The 17927-nt window shown below is 30.3% G+C and overlaps 2 protein-coding genes across 3 annotated transcripts in view; one reads left to right on the top strand and one right to left on the bottom strand.

The window, feature by feature from the left end:
- Positions 1 to 4424, bottom strand: part of Surf4 (Surfeit locus protein 4) — a 36061-nt gene extending 31637 nt beyond the window's left edge. Inside the window, exon 1 of the mRNA XM_067284826.1 lies at positions 4395 to 4424. Coding sequence (XP_067140927.1) covers positions 4395 to 4409 — 15 coding nt within the window. The 5' untranslated portion in view covers positions 4410 to 4424. The remainder of the gene's footprint in view (positions 1 to 4394) is intronic.
- A 1703-nt stretch (positions 4425 to 6127) lies between these two features.
- Positions 6128 to 17348, top strand: LOC136987178 (transcriptional adapter 1-like). Of its 2 annotated transcripts, none has more exons than XM_067284867.1 (9): positions 6128 to 6284; positions 10985 to 11021; positions 12119 to 12173; positions 13640 to 13705; positions 13778 to 13872; positions 15575 to 15784; positions 15890 to 16038; positions 16111 to 16267; positions 17014 to 17348. In XM_067284867.1, the coding sequence occupies exons 1-9, from the start codon at positions 6208 to 6210 to the stop codon at positions 17179 to 17181; spliced, it is 1014 nt and encodes a 337-aa protein (XP_067140968.1). In that variant the 5' UTR covers positions 6128 to 6207; the 3' UTR covers positions 17182 to 17348. The 2 variants fall into 2 exon arrangements, with proteins under 2 accessions (XP_067140968.1, XP_067140969.1); XM_067284868.1 differs by having other exon boundaries at positions 13781 to 13872; positions 17014 to 17347.
- Positions 17349 to 17927: the final 579 nt, after the last annotated feature.

The raw sequence follows: 17927 nt of genomic DNA on the forward strand, positions 1-17927 counted from the left end.
AACCCTATTTCCAGCAATGGTTGCTTTTTACTTTTCAAAATGAACAGTAAAAAGTGGTACTGTAATAAATGTTCCATATAGTTAATATACTAGAACTTTTCAACATACACTGACACACAAAAAACACCTTCCTTACTCGCTCCAGCAATGTTTATCTCAAATTACAAACATTTTCAGCCACATTTGGAGGCCTTCTTCAAGGAAAAAGCTGTTCCATTGCTCAAACACTCAAAACAGAGAAATGTAATTTTGACATAGAATAGATTTTCTTCTAGTAAGCAAAGACTAGTTTAACCTCCTATTGTACAGCAATTAAAATGTCTAGTTTTAACAGACCATTCTACTGCACTCAGAAAATAGAGGTTAAAGTTTAAGGACACCCCTTTAAATGTATGTGGTCCCATGCAAACACATGCACATGTTTGCATATCGGGAAGTGTACACAGTGATGCTGGGTTTGGCCATTCTGCCAAATTTAGCTTTTTTTTTTTTTTTTTTTTATTCCTTTTGCATCAAAAATATTTTCAACTTTTTCAAACAATCAACAAAAAAAATTACAGATTTCTTTTAGCTTTGTTTTGTTAAATCACTCTGATATTCTGCTCCACTCTTATACGGCAAATACATCTCATTTTGTTTAATTTGAAAATCATTTAGAACATAAATTTGTTCTTGTAAATAAATTAATCTAACATTATTTAGTAAATTAATTCAAATTATTATAATTTAGAGATTCTGATTGCTTATTGAGCCTTAACGCTATAAATTATGCAACCTTGACCCTGAAAATCATTAATACAAATCTTTGATAAAGCAAACTAACTACTTTTCCCTAGCAATTTTTATTAACACAAGAATGCTTACATAAATTACACAGGTCTGCAGGTAAAAAACTGCATAGGATTTTTATACATTTTCTTATAGATTTCAACTTGGTAAAAACGAAAAAAATATCAAAGAAATTCCATCGCGTCATATTCCAAAGGAAATGCATAGTATAACATTAAAGTAAATTATTTATATATATCTCATTTACAATAAGAAGTCTCTAGAAAACCCAGCCCAGCTCAAAATGTTGTCCATCCTCATCTTACTCTCTCCTCTTGTCTTCAACATTTCTATTAATTATTGCTTGAAGGTGGCCAAGATATGCTATCTTTCTTTGTTTACGGTTTTTTTATAAGCTCTTTATCCTTATAGATTCTTTTTAGCACCTTGTGATTTGATACTTTTTGCTTACATACGTATTACAAAAAATATTGTGCGTATATTGTGTTAAATGAAACGAATAAATAGCAACATAAAAAATGAATGTAAATAAATGTTCCCAAATATTTTCAGCATTACCAAATATTTTTCGATTAACATTATTAAATTTCTAACGACATAATCTCATCTCATATTTACATAAAGGAAGAGAAAGTTGAGTCAGCTGATGTATTAAATTTTGTGTAATATTGTATGAATAAAATATACAGTAACAGAAATTGTTGTATTTTAACATATCTGTCACTGAGTTACAGTTATGTTTCATGTCGTTTTAGGTTGACATGTACTGTACAAACTATGTTATATTGTGTCAACTCGGCTACAATAGAAACAACATTGTATTTTAGTGCCAAAACACAAATGTCATCAGAAAGATGTTCTGTTCTTGATAAAGAAACCCAAAAACAATGCTTTTTTGTTTAATCATTTAGTTTTACTCTATCTTAAATGAATTGTTTTCAGGAAATGTGGCTCATCATTTGTACCATAACTAATAGGTACATAACTAGAATTTAGTTCTGTTTATCCAAAACCATCGCTGTTGACCCAAATTCTTATCTTCTGTTATCATATAATAAGATGTTCCACAATTTAAACTAAAAACCACAAGAAATTTACAGTTCTACAAGGAAAACAAAAGAATTAATATTTTTCAAAACAAAGACACTGATTTTATTATATCTTGAGTTATTACACTTTTTAACATGTACTTAAATAGTCTACTGAAGGCAATTTTTCTACACATGTCAGTAGCAATCTATTAATAATTTTAATTTGTATAAAATTTAAAATTATTTCAATAAAAAGAACATGTTTGATAGAAAATTCTCATAAAAACCACTAAAATTTAATAGAATTTAAAAACTGACAATTCAATTTTTTTTCATTCATAATTCATATTATTCTTCCACATGTCAAAACAAAATCAATACACTAAAATATTTATGGTGATTTCCTTCAGTTTTATGAAAAAATTCCATTTGATACGATTTAATATTTATTTTAAAAAATTTAGAAGCTTTCGAAGTTACTGACTTCCTGGCATGAATGACACACAAAACTATTAGCAAGCACTTATCGGAATATATTGTGTTATCTACTACTAGAAGCATGTTTAACAATTCTAGTATTTTCATCTTTTATTTCAGTAAAGCATGATAATAATAATAATAATAATAATAAAATATATATTAAAATTCAATTTGTACAATAACAACAATTACCAGCTACTTAAACTTAATCAATACACAAACATTTAGGGTCGATTTATACACAACAGTGACGTGCCGGCACAGTGACCATTTGGTGCATAAACATTGATAAATATCACACATAGCCAATCAGAGTTTCAACCACAACACGTGATCTGTATTCTGTCAATCATACAAGTGTCGTACATGAAACTCTGATTGGCTATGTGTGATATTTATTGATGCTTACTGCACTGTGCCGGCACGTCACTGTTGTGTGTAAATCAACCCTTAAAGTGTATGTAAGTCCTAATAACATAAGATCAACTCGAAGATAGAACGTATGGTATATATTTGCCTTAAGATCTCTAAATAGATATCACATATTAAGGTCTACAGTTTGTTTACTAAAATATTTGGTTCTTTATTTTGCAAAAGGAATAAATTATATTTCATTGCATTTGATTATCTTATATAATTCCATCTTCAATCTAGATAATACCTGAAGCATTTATAGCTGAAGAAAAATATGCAATGCTGACCTAATATTGAGTATGGTTATTGTCATATATTATAGAATCAGAACATTTTCTAGAGTTTTTCAATAAAAATATGAATTCCAAGACCTAAATTAAATATAGAAAATAACTTGCATAGATAATTAAGAGAAAGAATTGTTCCAAACTTCATTCATTCTTTTATATATACATTTTACTTTATTCAAAATTTAACAAAAATATATAAATAAAATCAATTTTTAACATGTGTTTTTAATTCATTTCCCGTATAGTTAAATATTAAAAAAAAACAAATTTATCATTGTAACTTTTTAATAAATTTATTTTATATATATTATTATTGTTTTTTACACCAATAAATTAATGTTGATCAAATTCCTATATAAATTTCTATACATCAGTCAAGTTGGGAAATTGGCTGAATGCCTTGGCCTTACTCTGACCTAAATTTAAGTGATAATGCCCTTCAAGATATATAAAAGTAAATCAAATTGCAAATAAAGCTTCAAGATAATTATTTAGAAAATATGTATTATAAATAAAATATTTTCTTTCAATTTTATTGCTCTAAACCGAAGAAAAAACATCGACATCTTAACGCTATTCATCCAATATATTAAATAATTAAAATTTAACGCATTTATCCACATCACAATCCTAACAAAAAATATATATTAATTTGTAAATAGCTCTAATAAATCAATATAAATAATAATAATAATAATAAAATCCTGTCTTGCTACCTTTTACTTCGGATAAGTAACTTCACACTTCACGTTCTTTAAACCCATATGGAATTTTAAATACTATTTTAAAGCAAACTACAAAATCATTTTAATGCAATATGCTTAATAATCATTTTCAGATAATTACTTTTAAAAAATAATAAGATATTTTAAAGCATTTTTTAATAAATTCTGCTTCAGTTTTGATGATGTTTATGAACACTTTTTTTTTTCTTTTTTTTTTTTGCTTTAAGTGTTTACATGTGTGTATTTAGAGAAACATTTTAATTTACTGCAAAAAATAAATAAAGGCAATTAAAATTTGTTAACAAAACCATTAGTAAACAGAATAAATTTTGATGATCTTTCATTAAATTTTTTTAAGAGAACAAAGTGCATTCATCAGTATACATGCTTGTGTGTAAGTCTACACATGTTTTCTATCAATTTCAAATGTGAAATTAATTATTTTATCGAAATAAATCGTTTCTGCATAAACCAAAAATCAAATAATTAATCTTACATTTAAATTTTTTCATCCCTTTTTTATAAATTTTGACATTCTACTCATGCAAGATGCATTTCAATTACTTTACAAACACTAAAACTACTCATATTGGAGGAAAATATGGTTTTAGTTCGATTACAGAAACGATTCATTTAATTAATTTTAATAAAAAATACGAACTTACTTCGTCTGCAAACATCTTCTGCACGACTCAATATTTCCTTCTGATCAAGCTTTGGTTGCCATCTTCTCCCTTGGAAGGCAAAATGGAGGTGACGTGTATTTACGGATCTTCAAAACTAAACTACCCTAACATGATTTTGATACTGAAATGTTATAGTTAATATGATTGGTGAGTAGATTCAACAGTCAACGTCATATAACCAATAGAAATGAGGCTTCGTAAATTTAAGATAAATAAACACAGCTGTCAACTTGAATGAAAGTTACGTTGACGTCGATCATTTTATCTTCGTTTATTTTTAAGTTAAAGTTATAATTAATATAAATGTAAAGATATTTTTCCAAAAATGTAATATGAATTAATAGAAAGTTGCTTTATATCTTCTTTAACAAATATATATATTTTAAAATTCTTTCCGCCCTGGTCGCTAAAAAGGCTTTTTTTTTAGCAAGCCCATTATGGGTTTGGCTATGTCGCAATGAGGAGGCCGAGTGGTGAGGGTCCGAAATATCCGGAGCAAACCACTCTCCAAAGATGCCCAGAGAATTTTCGAGTCGATTTGATACCGGGTTCCCAGAGCGGTTAGTTACCACCTTAATTGCTCAGCCAGATGGCCGGATGCCGAGCTTTCCGGGAATTTTTCGGGGGTGGTCCGTTCGCCCCGTTCCTCACCACCCGGCTGCCCCATTGTGGGCCTGACCGAACTCATAATGGGCTTGCTGAAAAAGGCCCTCTTAGTGTCCACAGGGCGAAAAGAGTTTTTTAAAAAAATCGCTTAGCCAGTCGGCCATTCACGTGTATTTTTACTCTTCCTGTTCTAAATAAGCCTCTGGGAAACCGGGGCGAGTTGACCCACATAGGTGTCCATTGTGGCCTGTTGGATAAAACTACTAAACGGTGACAAGCCGACTGGTCACGTAAAGTTTTACGGGTTTTCTTCACATGCATACATCTAAATAAAACTCAGTTTTACATAGTGATCCTCTCGACAGGCGCTCTCTTGACATTTTTGCATTTGTGTTACGTTTCCTTGTCTCGTCAAATCAATCATTGCGGTTCTGGCAAAAATAACTTACCCCTTGCGAAATAATTAATGAAGAGAGAGAAAAGCGGTCAAATAGCCGAAGCGGTTAAAAGTCAGCTTGTCACTTTGATAATTCGGAGAAAAATCTCAAAACTTTTTCATATGCAGTCTGTCGGCCTTGTATCTCACCACCCGGTAGCAAAATCATAAATTTGACATAACCCACGATGAGTTGTTTTTTTTTTTAAATAACTTTTCCCGCCCTGTGGGCACTAAGAGGGACTCTTTTAGCAAGTCCATTATGAGTTCGGTCAGGATCCACAATGGGGCAGCCGGGTGGTGAGGGACGGGCCCCGACATATCCGGACGGACACCTCCCGAAAAATTCCTGGAAATTTTTCGACCCGTTTGGATTCGATCCCGGATCCCCCAGAGCAGTAGGCTGCTATCTTGACCGCTCGGCCATCCGACGAAAACCCACGATGGGTACGAAAAAAGTGCCCGCACGGAGCCAAGAAATTAAAAAAAGGGGTAATAGCCGCAAGGCAAAAACTGTATATGAAAATATTTAAACTATTTTATTAATTTGAAAAATTTATATTCTAATTACATTTTTATAATTAATATTACGAGAAACAAAGTATTATTAAATTACAATATACGACATTGTATAAAAATAATAAGTTTGATGTTCGTCTGCCGATAATTTTGACATTTGATGTGGCAACACTGTGATGTAAAGTTAACGTCGATCCACTTCATTTGTTAGAAAAATATAATTAAAATAAAATGTCGTCGATGTCCAGAAGTCAAATTAATTTAGCCAGAAAGAAATTAAGCGACGCACTCGGCGACGATTTTAAAATGTACGTATTCTAATATCTTTTATTCCAGTTCCACGTAAATATGAGAGATTTGTTAATTCGTTTTTAATTACGTCAACGAGAAATTAACTAGAATATTAAATATAAAAGCTTAATGTCGTTAAGTAAATTAATTGCGCGGCGAAAATTCGTCGGGGATTTTATATTCTTAAAAACTTTAAATTTCTCGGACACGCAAATTGGCGCCATTTTGTTGCATTTTTTCAGCCGCCAAATTTGAATATGATTGATTGTCAAAATGTCAAAGCGTCGAGATTTCGAATTTCATGTGTGTATAACTCTTGAGATTACGTTTAATTTTCAGGTAAATGTAATAATATCCTGTTTTTACTACAAAATAATCACTGAAAGGTCTAATGTTTGGTTCCCAAAGTGATGGGGCAGTGACTAAATCTATGGGACAAAAAGAAGCAAGGGGGCGCTGGAGGCGGTGGTCAGGACCCTGCCTCCAGTGCCCCCTTGCTTCTTTTCTCGAATCCTCACACAGCGAGGGTTCGGGTTGCTGGTGACCTTTCCCTTTCCTCCGTTAAAACAGATATGAAGAAGCGTTGAGTTTAATGGTTTCCAGACGTGGAGAATGGTGTATGTAAGGATGCTAAGTAAGAAGAGTTTTTCTAAAAATATTTTAGAGGCTTTCTCGCACGAGGGAAAATGGATTGGAGGCATCTGGTGTAGGTTTGTCAAACCAAGGAGTTGTGGCTTGAAAAAGTTTGGGAGTCGCCAGTCTAGATTGAAGTAATTTTAAGCTATACTGTTCTCTGGGTGCATTGCCTACTTTTGGAGTAGCAAAATCTGAACACATTGTGAAAAAAGTGACGAGCTAAAGAAAACTACAGTCTTCAGAACGTTTCTTCTTCTCCTGGATGATGACGAGATGGCTGGATGGCCAAAGTGGTTAAGGTGTCATCCTGTCGTTCTGGGAATTATGGATTGACTGGATGAGTAAAACACTGGAATTTTTTGTGGGAGGTCTGTTCCAGTTAAGTCGAGCCTGGTTCCTCACCATCCTGCTACTGCCATTTTGGGCCTAATGGTGATGTGCATACTGTTACTTAACCTTTAATTCCAGTAACGTGGCATTTAATGCAATATTGAACTAATGCTATCGACCTTACCCAAGGTATGCTTTAGGTTCTTAAACCAATTGTATTCCAAAAGCAGAATGCTTAGAATCAAAGCTTTTAACTAGAATCTTAGAATTGAACTAATGCTTTCGACCTTGGGTAAGGTTGAAAGCGTTAGTTCGATATTGCATTAAACACTGTTACTGGAATTAAAGGTTAAGTAACAGTGTTCATTGGTACCAGTAATTAAACTAAAAGATATCATTAGGTGATGTGTACGAACAGATCCTCTCTGTGTTCATTGGATGGAAAGAGAGAAAACTAGAGAACTAAAAAACATTCATACTAATGGAAATGAAAATAATTTGGATTACAATTAGTGGTAGCAACTTCTCAAGAGGAAAAAGGGATAAAAAAAAAATAACTGAAATTTTGAACAGTTGGCAACTCTATTATTGCCTGGCAAAACGGATATCCATAAATGACATCTGCACTGGAAGAGGGGGTAGGGGTTATGACAACTAGGACAGAGTCAGACAAGGGGGTTGAACTTCAGTGGACATCTGTTTTATTTCATTAAATTTTATGCAGTTTATGCATTTTATTATATTTATTTCAAAAATTTCTTGTATGTTTCATTTCTGTCATTCGTGGTGATAAAGGTTTTAAGGGGTTGAGTTTTGTTCAATGTCCAAAGAGAGGAGAGTTACAAAAACTTGAATAAATTGGGAGAGGGGAAGTAAAAATTTTAGGAAAATGCAGATGTAATTTATGGACTCCCAAGTGAGTGAATGACAGTCCATTTCAAATAAAACAGACTTTTATTTGCTTTCTTATTCATTCTAAAGCTGCTCTACTAGGCATAGGAAATATGAAGGACTAGGAATAGATGAAATCATATGGTTTTGAAGATTTGATCTTTGACTGTATCATAATGTTCCTGTATTAGTGTGAGATAATGATTTGAGTCAATGCTGATGCATGTGCAGAATTAAGAATAATTTTTTATAGAGTTGAATGCACTACAAATGTGTTGGTGATAAAGTACTAATTCTGCTTAATTTAGTACAAGTGGAGTTAGTTCACATTGCAAATAAAATGGCATCAGATAATATTTCCAAATTCACTCAGGTATATTAATTGGAGATAGAAAGATGAAATGACACAAATAACTGCCTATGTAAAGCAGTCTGAGAAAAATATTTTGGATAAGACTGCATTAGTAATATTTACAGCTTCAGTTTTAAAAACAGCCATTTTGTTGTAAATCTATTGGTTGAAATGCCTAGCAAAAAGGCATTTCAACCAATATTATTCTCGTTTAATTTATTCAACTTTATGGTCATACTCCATAATCCAATAATCAAAAAACAAGATGACGATTAATGTCATCTAAATAATCTAGCTACTTATCCTTGTGGCTTGTCAAAGTAATTAGAGATGATTGGTTGTGATAATCATTGCTATAAGCAGCAGACTAGTAGCAGTTGTAAGTAACAAAGATAACTGAGTCTGAAGGTTGAGAGATGATGGGTGGTTCATTGACACTGATTGTCATCTTAATTTTATTGTCTGTATGCATCGGCCTTAACTCATTCGAAGTCAGGCTATGTTTAATGAGTAAAATTAAGACATAAAATCTATTTTTTGAAGTCACAAAACTTTCTAAGACACTAGTAACTTGATATTTCTGACAATTTTATATTACAATTAATAAACATGAAACATGCTTATATCTTCTCATAAGCCTGTTTATGATTTATATGAACGATATTACTTTCTGATGACCTTTGATGCAACTTTTTAAGATGATTTTCTCTGCTTAAGATCATTAACATCCTGTAAAGGTTACAATTTTTTTGAAATAAAATGTTCCAGCCAAAATGAAAAGAAGTCAGATTATTTTATAAAGACATGACAAATTTGTAAAATTAATGTGTGCTATGTATTTTAACAAATACTGTGTTTAATTCACATTTAAATATTTATTTACACACAATGATTTAGACAACTAAATCACGACTGCAGACTTCTTCATTAAACGTATGCAGAAATTTTTCAAAGTCACCTCTGCTTAGACTAATAATTGTCTTACATAGTCAGTTTTAATCCTGATTAAAACAGTCTACATAAGACAATTATTAGTCTTATTGGAGATGATTCTGTGAAAAAATCTCTGTATATGTTTTAAATATTTATTTGTAATCCTATTTGACTTCCTTTCCTCTATACGCAGGGTGCTTCAAAAAAATGTTAAAAGTTGTGGAGAAAGTGGCAGTCACTGCATTGGGTAGTAGGGATGTACTTTTTTGAGAACTCCACAATTATGTTGTGACTTCTTGCACTTAGAGAGAACTACACAAAGGATAACCTATCACTACAAATCTGGTACACCAATTTACTTCTTTAATAGCACCCAGCATAACCTTACTAATCTGAACTTCTCACCAATGCAATTAAAATAAATTTTATAATTAACTTAAACCTTATCAATTGAATTATTTTGAGCTATCAGTTAATACAAATGATTCAATTAATGTATTTCAACTAAAACCATTTTTTACTAAGATGCTATTTTGCATTGTTCCTACCTTTAAATCACATTCATTAGTTTAATCGTTCTTATTGTAGCCTGAAAATAACCTGGTTGATTAAGCTTAAGTTAAAAACTCTCTGCCTTGTAGGCATTAATATGTCCCTTTTTTTATGCCCATTAAGGGTTGATTTACACACAACAGTGACGTGCCGGCACAGTGCAGTAAGCATCGATAAATATCGCACATAGCCAATCAGAATTTCATGTACAACACTTGTATGATTGACAGAATACAGATCACGTGTCATAAATGAAATTCTGATTGGCTGTGTGTGATATTTATCGATGTTTATGCACCAAACGGTCACTGTGCCGGCACGTCACTGTTGTGTGTAAATCGACCCTAATGGATTTTTTTAGGCTCACAATGAGATCATGTGGTAATGGAAAAATCTTAATTGGCTGCAATTTGAAAAAATCATTGATCGATAAACTCCCGCCCGTTCATCTGTCTTTCCTTAGTCTTGAGAACGGAGTTAGATAGACAAAAGATGAGACCATATATGGAAACCAGAGGCCCCATTTAACTATCTATCATACAATCTATATCTGTTCTCAATTTTCAACTAACTTTATTCTTGGCATTAAGGAAGTACAAATGGATAACAGGTGGAATCTATATGGCCCAATGAGCCCTCCAGAATGAAGGCCTATACCATTTCAGCCATCCAGCTATCAATTGAAACAAATAAATGTTTGAATTTTTGAAGTACAGAATTTTAACAAAAATATAATTTATTTACTGTGTCATTTGAATAGAATATTATAATGTTGATACAAAACAATTATTAATTTTAGTTGTTCAAAGATATGTAATTTGTATATATATAAAAAAAATACAACAAAATATTATTGAAGAAGCGAATATAATTACTTAAATAATCCGATAGAAAGTAATCAATCATTAAAAATATTTACAACATTAAGAATTTTAAGACTTCATCAATTAAATAATTAAATCCATTACTTTTTAAATTAAATGTATATAACTGTTTAATTAAGTTTCTTTTTTTCTTATGCAGATATTTACAGAACATGAAGTTATGGTTTCGTCAGAAAGTAAGTACTTTCAAATTATTAGATTTTACACATTAAATATTTATATGTGAAACAAACTGATATGTATGTAATATAATCATTTATTTTTTTTTTTTTTCAATGATTGGTTGCGTTCAATGTGATAAGCATTTAGTTGTTTCATTTCTAGTAAATGTGTCAAAATATATAAAATTTAAAGAATGTAATTTTAAAAATGTTTTAATTGTATTTTTTCTTCTTATCCTGAAAGAACCAAAAACATTTCTAAATGATTTATTTTGTATGCCTATAGAAACTACTTACAGACACAAAAAACATTATAGAATAATGTAATTAAAGTGTATTGGTTAATAAACTTTATACTGTTCTAAAATGTATTTTGTGCATGTGCAGAAATTGTTAATAATTTGACATTTCTTGTGTTAATTGCTTTCATAGTTTTTAGCGAGGTTGAGGCCGAAGTTTTAAATGTGAAAACGTGTACGTCGGACATTCAGCTCCGCTTTCCTGTAAGCCTAGAAGTTTGATAATGGCGTTTGAAATGTCAAGCATGATTCCACTGACTTTCCAACTACCATTGTCAAACTTCTAGACTTACAGGAAAGCAGCGCCGAACGTCCGACGTACCTGTTTTCGCATTTAAAACTTTGGCCTCAACCTGGCTTTTATTGAAACTTCAAGCTTTCATTCTTACTCAACTATTTGAGTTATTCAATTGGTTTTATATTGGATTAGGATTGGAACATCTAATTAAAGGTGTTCTAGCAAGTTGCTTTTTTTTATCTTTCAAGTTAACTAAAATTGAAGAAATTTTACACTGTCACTAAAGCATAAAAATTTAATTATTTTGAAGAAACTCTAAAGAAAAACACAAACATTAACAAAATGAAAAAACTTTTATTGTAAAGAGCAGAGGCTCTTCTTTGCCTGTTTGTATGCAAATTGAAAGTTTTTGTGACATTGGATATTTATGAATATTTTTTTTTATTTTGCATTCACTATTGTATAGATATATTACATCCTGGAATTTTTATTCTAGTAACCTAGTATTTTTAAAATTGTAAATTTTAAAAAAGGACTAAAAAATGTTCATTTGTATATCTATTTTTAATTTGTAGATTACAAAAGAAAATTTTGATGTTGAAGCTCGAAAATTGCTAAATCCAGACATAGGTAAGTTTCTAAATAAATTATGTGGAACTCAAATATGATATAAACTACACATTTCTGAAGCAAATTGTTTAACTTTAAATATTTATGTATATTTATTAAAATTGGTCAGAACTTGATTGCTTCTTGTTCTCTTTTTCAGATCATTAGAAGTGAGTACAAAATTGCAGTACAGAATTTATCATACAGGAACGTCGGGTGATTGATTATACAGACTTTATTATCTAAAATGGAAATGCATTTTGGACTATTTGTCTGTCATTAGTGGACTAATGATAAGTTCTTTACAGCAGTTTTGTGCTCAATTCCGATGGTATTAAAAATTGTTTGCATTATACTTCAAAAATTATTTTTTGAGACTTTGTAAAAAGTTTTTTCTTTTTGTTTTTTCAATTTTGTGTTTAAATGTACAAATAAATAGTGAGGTTGTGGCCAAAGTTTTCATATATACCGTAGTTTATATATATATAATATAAACTACAGTACTGAAAAATATACAATAGATTTTAAGAAATTTTACAATTATTCTCTATAATCAACTCAATTATTCAGTATGGTTTGTTCAGTTATAAAAGAATATTTTATTCATTAATGCAAAATATATATCATATATTTAGCAGAGAAGTGATCAACCATTGATACTAATTATAATTGAAGCTTTTAATAATTCATTTTGTAATGTGCTAATTTAGTATTAATCAGCTAGTTTTATTAGGAGGGTTTTTATGTTTTTATTGGTTAAATTGATAAAATTTCTATTAAATTGAACAGAGTAATAGACTAAAAAAATTGACACAAGCAATTTTAAATTTTTGAGATTTCATTTACAGAAAACATATACAGTAGAGCATCAATTATCCGACTTAATTGGGGACTGGGGTTGGTCGGATAACCGAAAAGTACGAAAAAATACATTATTAGTATAGTGTGTTAGGCCTGGTTTAAATACTAGCCTCCCTTTCATGGTCGAGCCAGTGCTGTCAGCTATAACATGCAAAGATTTAACAAAAATAATAATAAAGTAGCCAAGACATAACCAAATATTGTGGCACCACATCACTAGTGGACATTTGAATTTGCCGACTAGAACGCGGTCGGTTAATCGGGGGTCGGATAATCGATGCTCTACTGTAATATGGTTTTTTTTTTTATCTGAATAGAAAAAATTATGCAGGATTTCAGAAATTCCATTAAAATGCTATTTAAATTGTTAGTAGTTTTGAAATTAGTATTCTCTTTTAGAATTATTCTAATTAGTATGCTTACAAATTTATATTATAATTTAGAAAACTTAAAAGAATTAAATATAATTTTAAAAATTTTACAAATTGTTCATTTTTGAAACAATGTAAGTCATTTGAAAATAAATTTTTGAAAATGTTTAATTTTATTGAATGTCTTAACTGTAACAAAGATTATGATGATGATGATGATTGTAAAATATAGTATTTTTCCCTCTCTATTTTTAGTTCATTTACATAATGAATTCCTACTAGCAGTACTGAATAAATGTCACTGTCTTTGTCAGAGTCATGGTAAGTGCATTTTTTATTTTAAAAATAGATCAAATAATGAAGATAAATCAAAATAAATGCCAATATTTCTAGCAGTTAAGGATTCATCTAGTCATTTTCAAAATAAAGACAAACAGAAAAAAGGAAAATTGAAGAGAAAATGTCGTCCTATGAGAGCTACATTTGAGGTATTTTCTTGGTTATTTTATCATCATTCATTTTAATTCAGTTTTTTTTTTTTTTTTTTTGAACGTACATCCCGCATTATTTATAAAGGCATACCTTGCATGTAAGAGCATGCTCTTATGTGTAACCTTGTTTTGACTTATAAGAATGTAAATACAATAACTATTCAGTGGCATCTCTGGTAACCATTATTAAAAGCAAAATTTAAAAAAAAAATGCTTTTAATATTATAAATATTTTTAAACATAGAGAGTTTTTAGATACTTTGCAGAATATAGTGCAGATTTTTCCTCATCTATAGGTTTGTGCACTCTTAAGCCCTGGTCACACTATGCAATTTCCGCTGCACAAGTGACCGTAACTGCAACAAGCACGAGCCGCACGTGTCTTCTTGTGGTCACACATTGTTCGTTGACGTTGCAACTTGGAAACACATGACCCTAAAATAAACCAATAAAATTACAGTAGCTTCTTTTTGACTACTTCCGTGAGTTTACAGGCATTTTACGTTCTACTTCATAGTATTTACGGAATTTTAGCTACTTTTCTTATTAAAATGGTAAGCAGTTCCTTTTCTGGAATGAATAAAATAAAAAAAAGGCTAATTATTTTGATATAGCTGGCGAGAATACACAAAAAGATAAAATCTTCAATAAAATGAAGAATTAAAATCCCACAGGTATTCGTGAGCCCTAATAAGCTCAATCAATCTCGATTATGTAAAAGTATAAATCCTCTAACTAACTGCCATGAGGACGAACTATTTTCAATGTTGTCACTGTATGACGTGGCACAAAGGCATTTGTTTGCTGATTGGATGAGCGTTTGCAATCTGTGTGAGTAGAGCAAACTTTTTGTTCCTAGTTGCGGTTGCAGTCGTGCCAGTTTTTGAGGGGGGATTACTAGTTAACGGGAAGAGCCGTCACGGTTGCAGTCGCTCGCGCAGCTGGAAATTGCATAGTGTGACCAGGGCTTTATACTTGGATATAAGAGTATGCTTGTGCATATTGTTATATATGTAGAAATACGGTAATCTTAACTACACTTTAAGTAACTTGTTTTTAATAAACTTCTTTTATAAATAGTTTTGTTTTACTTTTATTACTATTAGTTTTTGTAATTACAAAGTTGATAGTTAATGGCAAATCAATGTCAAAACAAAATTTTGTTTAATTTTAGTAAAGTGATATATCAATTGTACATACACTTTACAAATATTGTACTTGAAGACAAAATACACTTAAAATTTGCAGTCTTCCTACATTATTTTCAACCTAAAAAAATATCAATAGGTTAACTCCATTAATGTCGTGTGTTCCTGTGGGCTGTGAAGGATGTGGGAAATCTTTAAATTTTATCTATCTTTTGTCTTCAATTGTGATACTTTGTAAAATATATTTTGTGCTGATCTTTTAGTTGTTATATTTTGAATTAAAATATTAATTGATGATGTAGATAAAATATAATGGCAATGATGGCATTTGCACTGAAAGAAAGCAAAATTAATAGTTATAGTAAGATAAATTAAGAGTTAAATTTTATTTAATAATCAATATTAAAAATTTCTAATTATGATTGCTTTATTTTGAAAAAAAAATTTAAACAAAACTTTTAATTAAATTTAATAAAAGTTGAACTTTTGATAAAATATTCAATTTATAATTATACTCAAAATTCTTTAATAATATAAATTTGTTTTTACAGCACAGATTTCAACCTGTAAGTTTTGTACAGTATGCTCCACATGCTGTAGCCAAAGATCCTCAAGAAGACAATAGATTATCTTTCTGTTCCCGAGATTATACTCTACCTGATATATCCATGATCCATGGAAGAATGTTTGTTACTGCATGGGATTGTGGTCTGGATGGAGTGGATGATAATTCTGCTCGTTTAATGATGTTGGCTGTTCAGGTGAGTGAAAAATATCTTTTTTTTCTATTTCAGTGAAATTTATTACCATATGTTTATATCTATAATAGAATAAAGCTGCATGAATGTTTTTTATTTGTATTTCAGCAACAATTAAAGACAATTCTCATGGCTGTTTTTAGTCGTAGAAATGCATATAAAGTCAGAGAAGGAAAATTTCAGTATGCAATGGGCACACCACCCATTAATCCATACATCAGAAATGCAAATAAAATCTCAGATCGAACAGATAACAGGTATTTTAAACAGTACTATAAACAGGTATAAATACAGTACATGTTGTAAATGTGTCTACAATTTATTTTTAGCAATCAGACATCTATTTCTGCACTTGGTGAACATGTTCCAAGCATCAAGCCAACAATTGATCAATGTGAAAGTGAAATAGCTCTACAAATAGCTAGTAGTGGTCGAACTCAACATCTTCCACCCGTTTCACCATTCGATTTACTTGAAGCTCTCATGGTATTTTTTTTTTCCTTTACAGTGTGAATTTGTGATGAATGCAGACAAATGATATATAAATTAACTGAAATGATGATAATATTTAATGCTTTTTTGCCATTTGGTTGGTGGCACGGAAGCATAATAACAACACTGTATGATGCTGTTCCAGGTTCTATTCAATATTTTTATAAATGAGACTAATTAGAACTTGGAATACATTATTTATACTTCTAAGCATACTTGTTTTTCTCATCCCAAGTGTTTTCAATTGGTAATTAAGTTGAAAAGAAGAATAATGGAAAATAAATAAATTTTTATCATCACTCAATACATTATTAGTTACAATGAAAAACATAATGCCATCGTGTTTTATTTTTTTGCAGTTCATGTTGAATGTGAATTAGTTTATATTAAAATTATACAAAAACAATAAATGATGAAGATACCTCCATTTGGTATTTGCTGAATGCTGAGCAAACATTAGGCCAATACTGAGTAGTGTGGATGATTTACTTGTCACTAATATTCAGTATTTGCTGTTTCCCACTCCTTGTCAGTATATTGTGTAGGACCAAAGGGCCAATACCAAATGTGTGGAGTCTCCTTGATCTAGATTTCTCTAATATGTACAGTACATATAAGTATATTTATTTATTAAATTGTAAGAAAAGTACATTTCATTATTATTCTGTAATATAAAAATAAAGTTTTACCTGAGATGTTAATCAGTTTAACAAAAATGATTGAAAATTTTGTTTTCTTAGATTCACAAGAGCTGTATCTCGTCACACACAGTATATGCCATCAACATAGAAAGAATAATCACAAGATTATGGCATCCTAGTCACGACGATATCGAGCAAGAAAATATTCATTCTCAAGAGGAGCGATTACGCAGACAGCTTCTTACAGAACAAACCATTACGGGATAAATTACGAGAGTATTTTAATTAATTTGTATATTTTCAAACAATAGCATTTATAAACAAATTAAAAATAGAAATTTTTTAAGTTATGCAATCAAAATTTTATTGATAATAAATACACTTCAACAAGTATTTGTTTATATTGTATAAATTATTGTTCTGTACAGTTATTATTTATATATAAATATTATATATATATATATTGATCTGATTTTTCAGTTAAAACTTGTAAATGTAAACTTGTATCATTTTCATATGTTTTATTAAATAAATTTCTATTTAAAAATTAAAATTCCGTTTCCATCGATCGTAACACCCTAATTGGAAAAATATGGCAGCTTTTGTTGATTTTTCCACAGTTATAATACATTAACAATTCCATATTCATCATTAGTTTTCAAGTCAACTTACAATGGTAATATATTACATAAATGGGGGTATATTACAGTGTTATAACTTCTTATTATCTGAATAAATGTAAGTCTTCTGTAACTTAGTGTTTTTCTCGTCCTGTGTACTATATTTACTTAATTTGTGCGCTAAATTCAAGAAAGATTAATTTTTTTTTTTGAAGTCAATGTTCAATTGTTTCAAAACTTCATTAATTTATTATTGCACAGAAAACTATTTTAAAAAAATTGCTGATTAATGTACAGTTGGCAGTCCTGTATTATCTCGTTCTCGTTGTGAATAAGGGTTGCCAAATGTCAAGCCTTCTACTGTAATGCAAATAGATTTTCCCACAAAGATTT

The sequence above is a fragment of the Centruroides vittatus genome, unplaced genomic scaffold (assembly GCF_030686945.1).
Source record: "Centruroides vittatus isolate TY-2023 unplaced genomic scaffold, ASM3068694v2 scaffold_1478, whole genome shotgun sequence".
Taxonomy (NCBI): domain Eukaryota; kingdom Metazoa; phylum Arthropoda; class Arachnida; order Scorpiones; family Buthidae; genus Centruroides; species Centruroides vittatus.

Bases quoted from the DNA above. Each gene is read 5' to 3' on its own strand.
- LOC136987178 (XM_067284867.1), top strand. From the start codon at position 6,208: ATGTCGTCGATGTCCAGAAGTCAAATTAATTTAGCCAGAAAGAAATTA. The intron at 6,285-10,984 runs GTACGTATTCTA...TTTCTTATGCAG, and splicing joins CTCGGCGACGATTTTAAAAT to ATATTTACAGAACATGAAGT. The intron at 11,022-12,118 runs GTAAGTACTTTC...TTTAATTTGTAG, and splicing joins AGTTATGGTTTCGTCAGAAA to ATTACAAAAGAAAATTTTGA.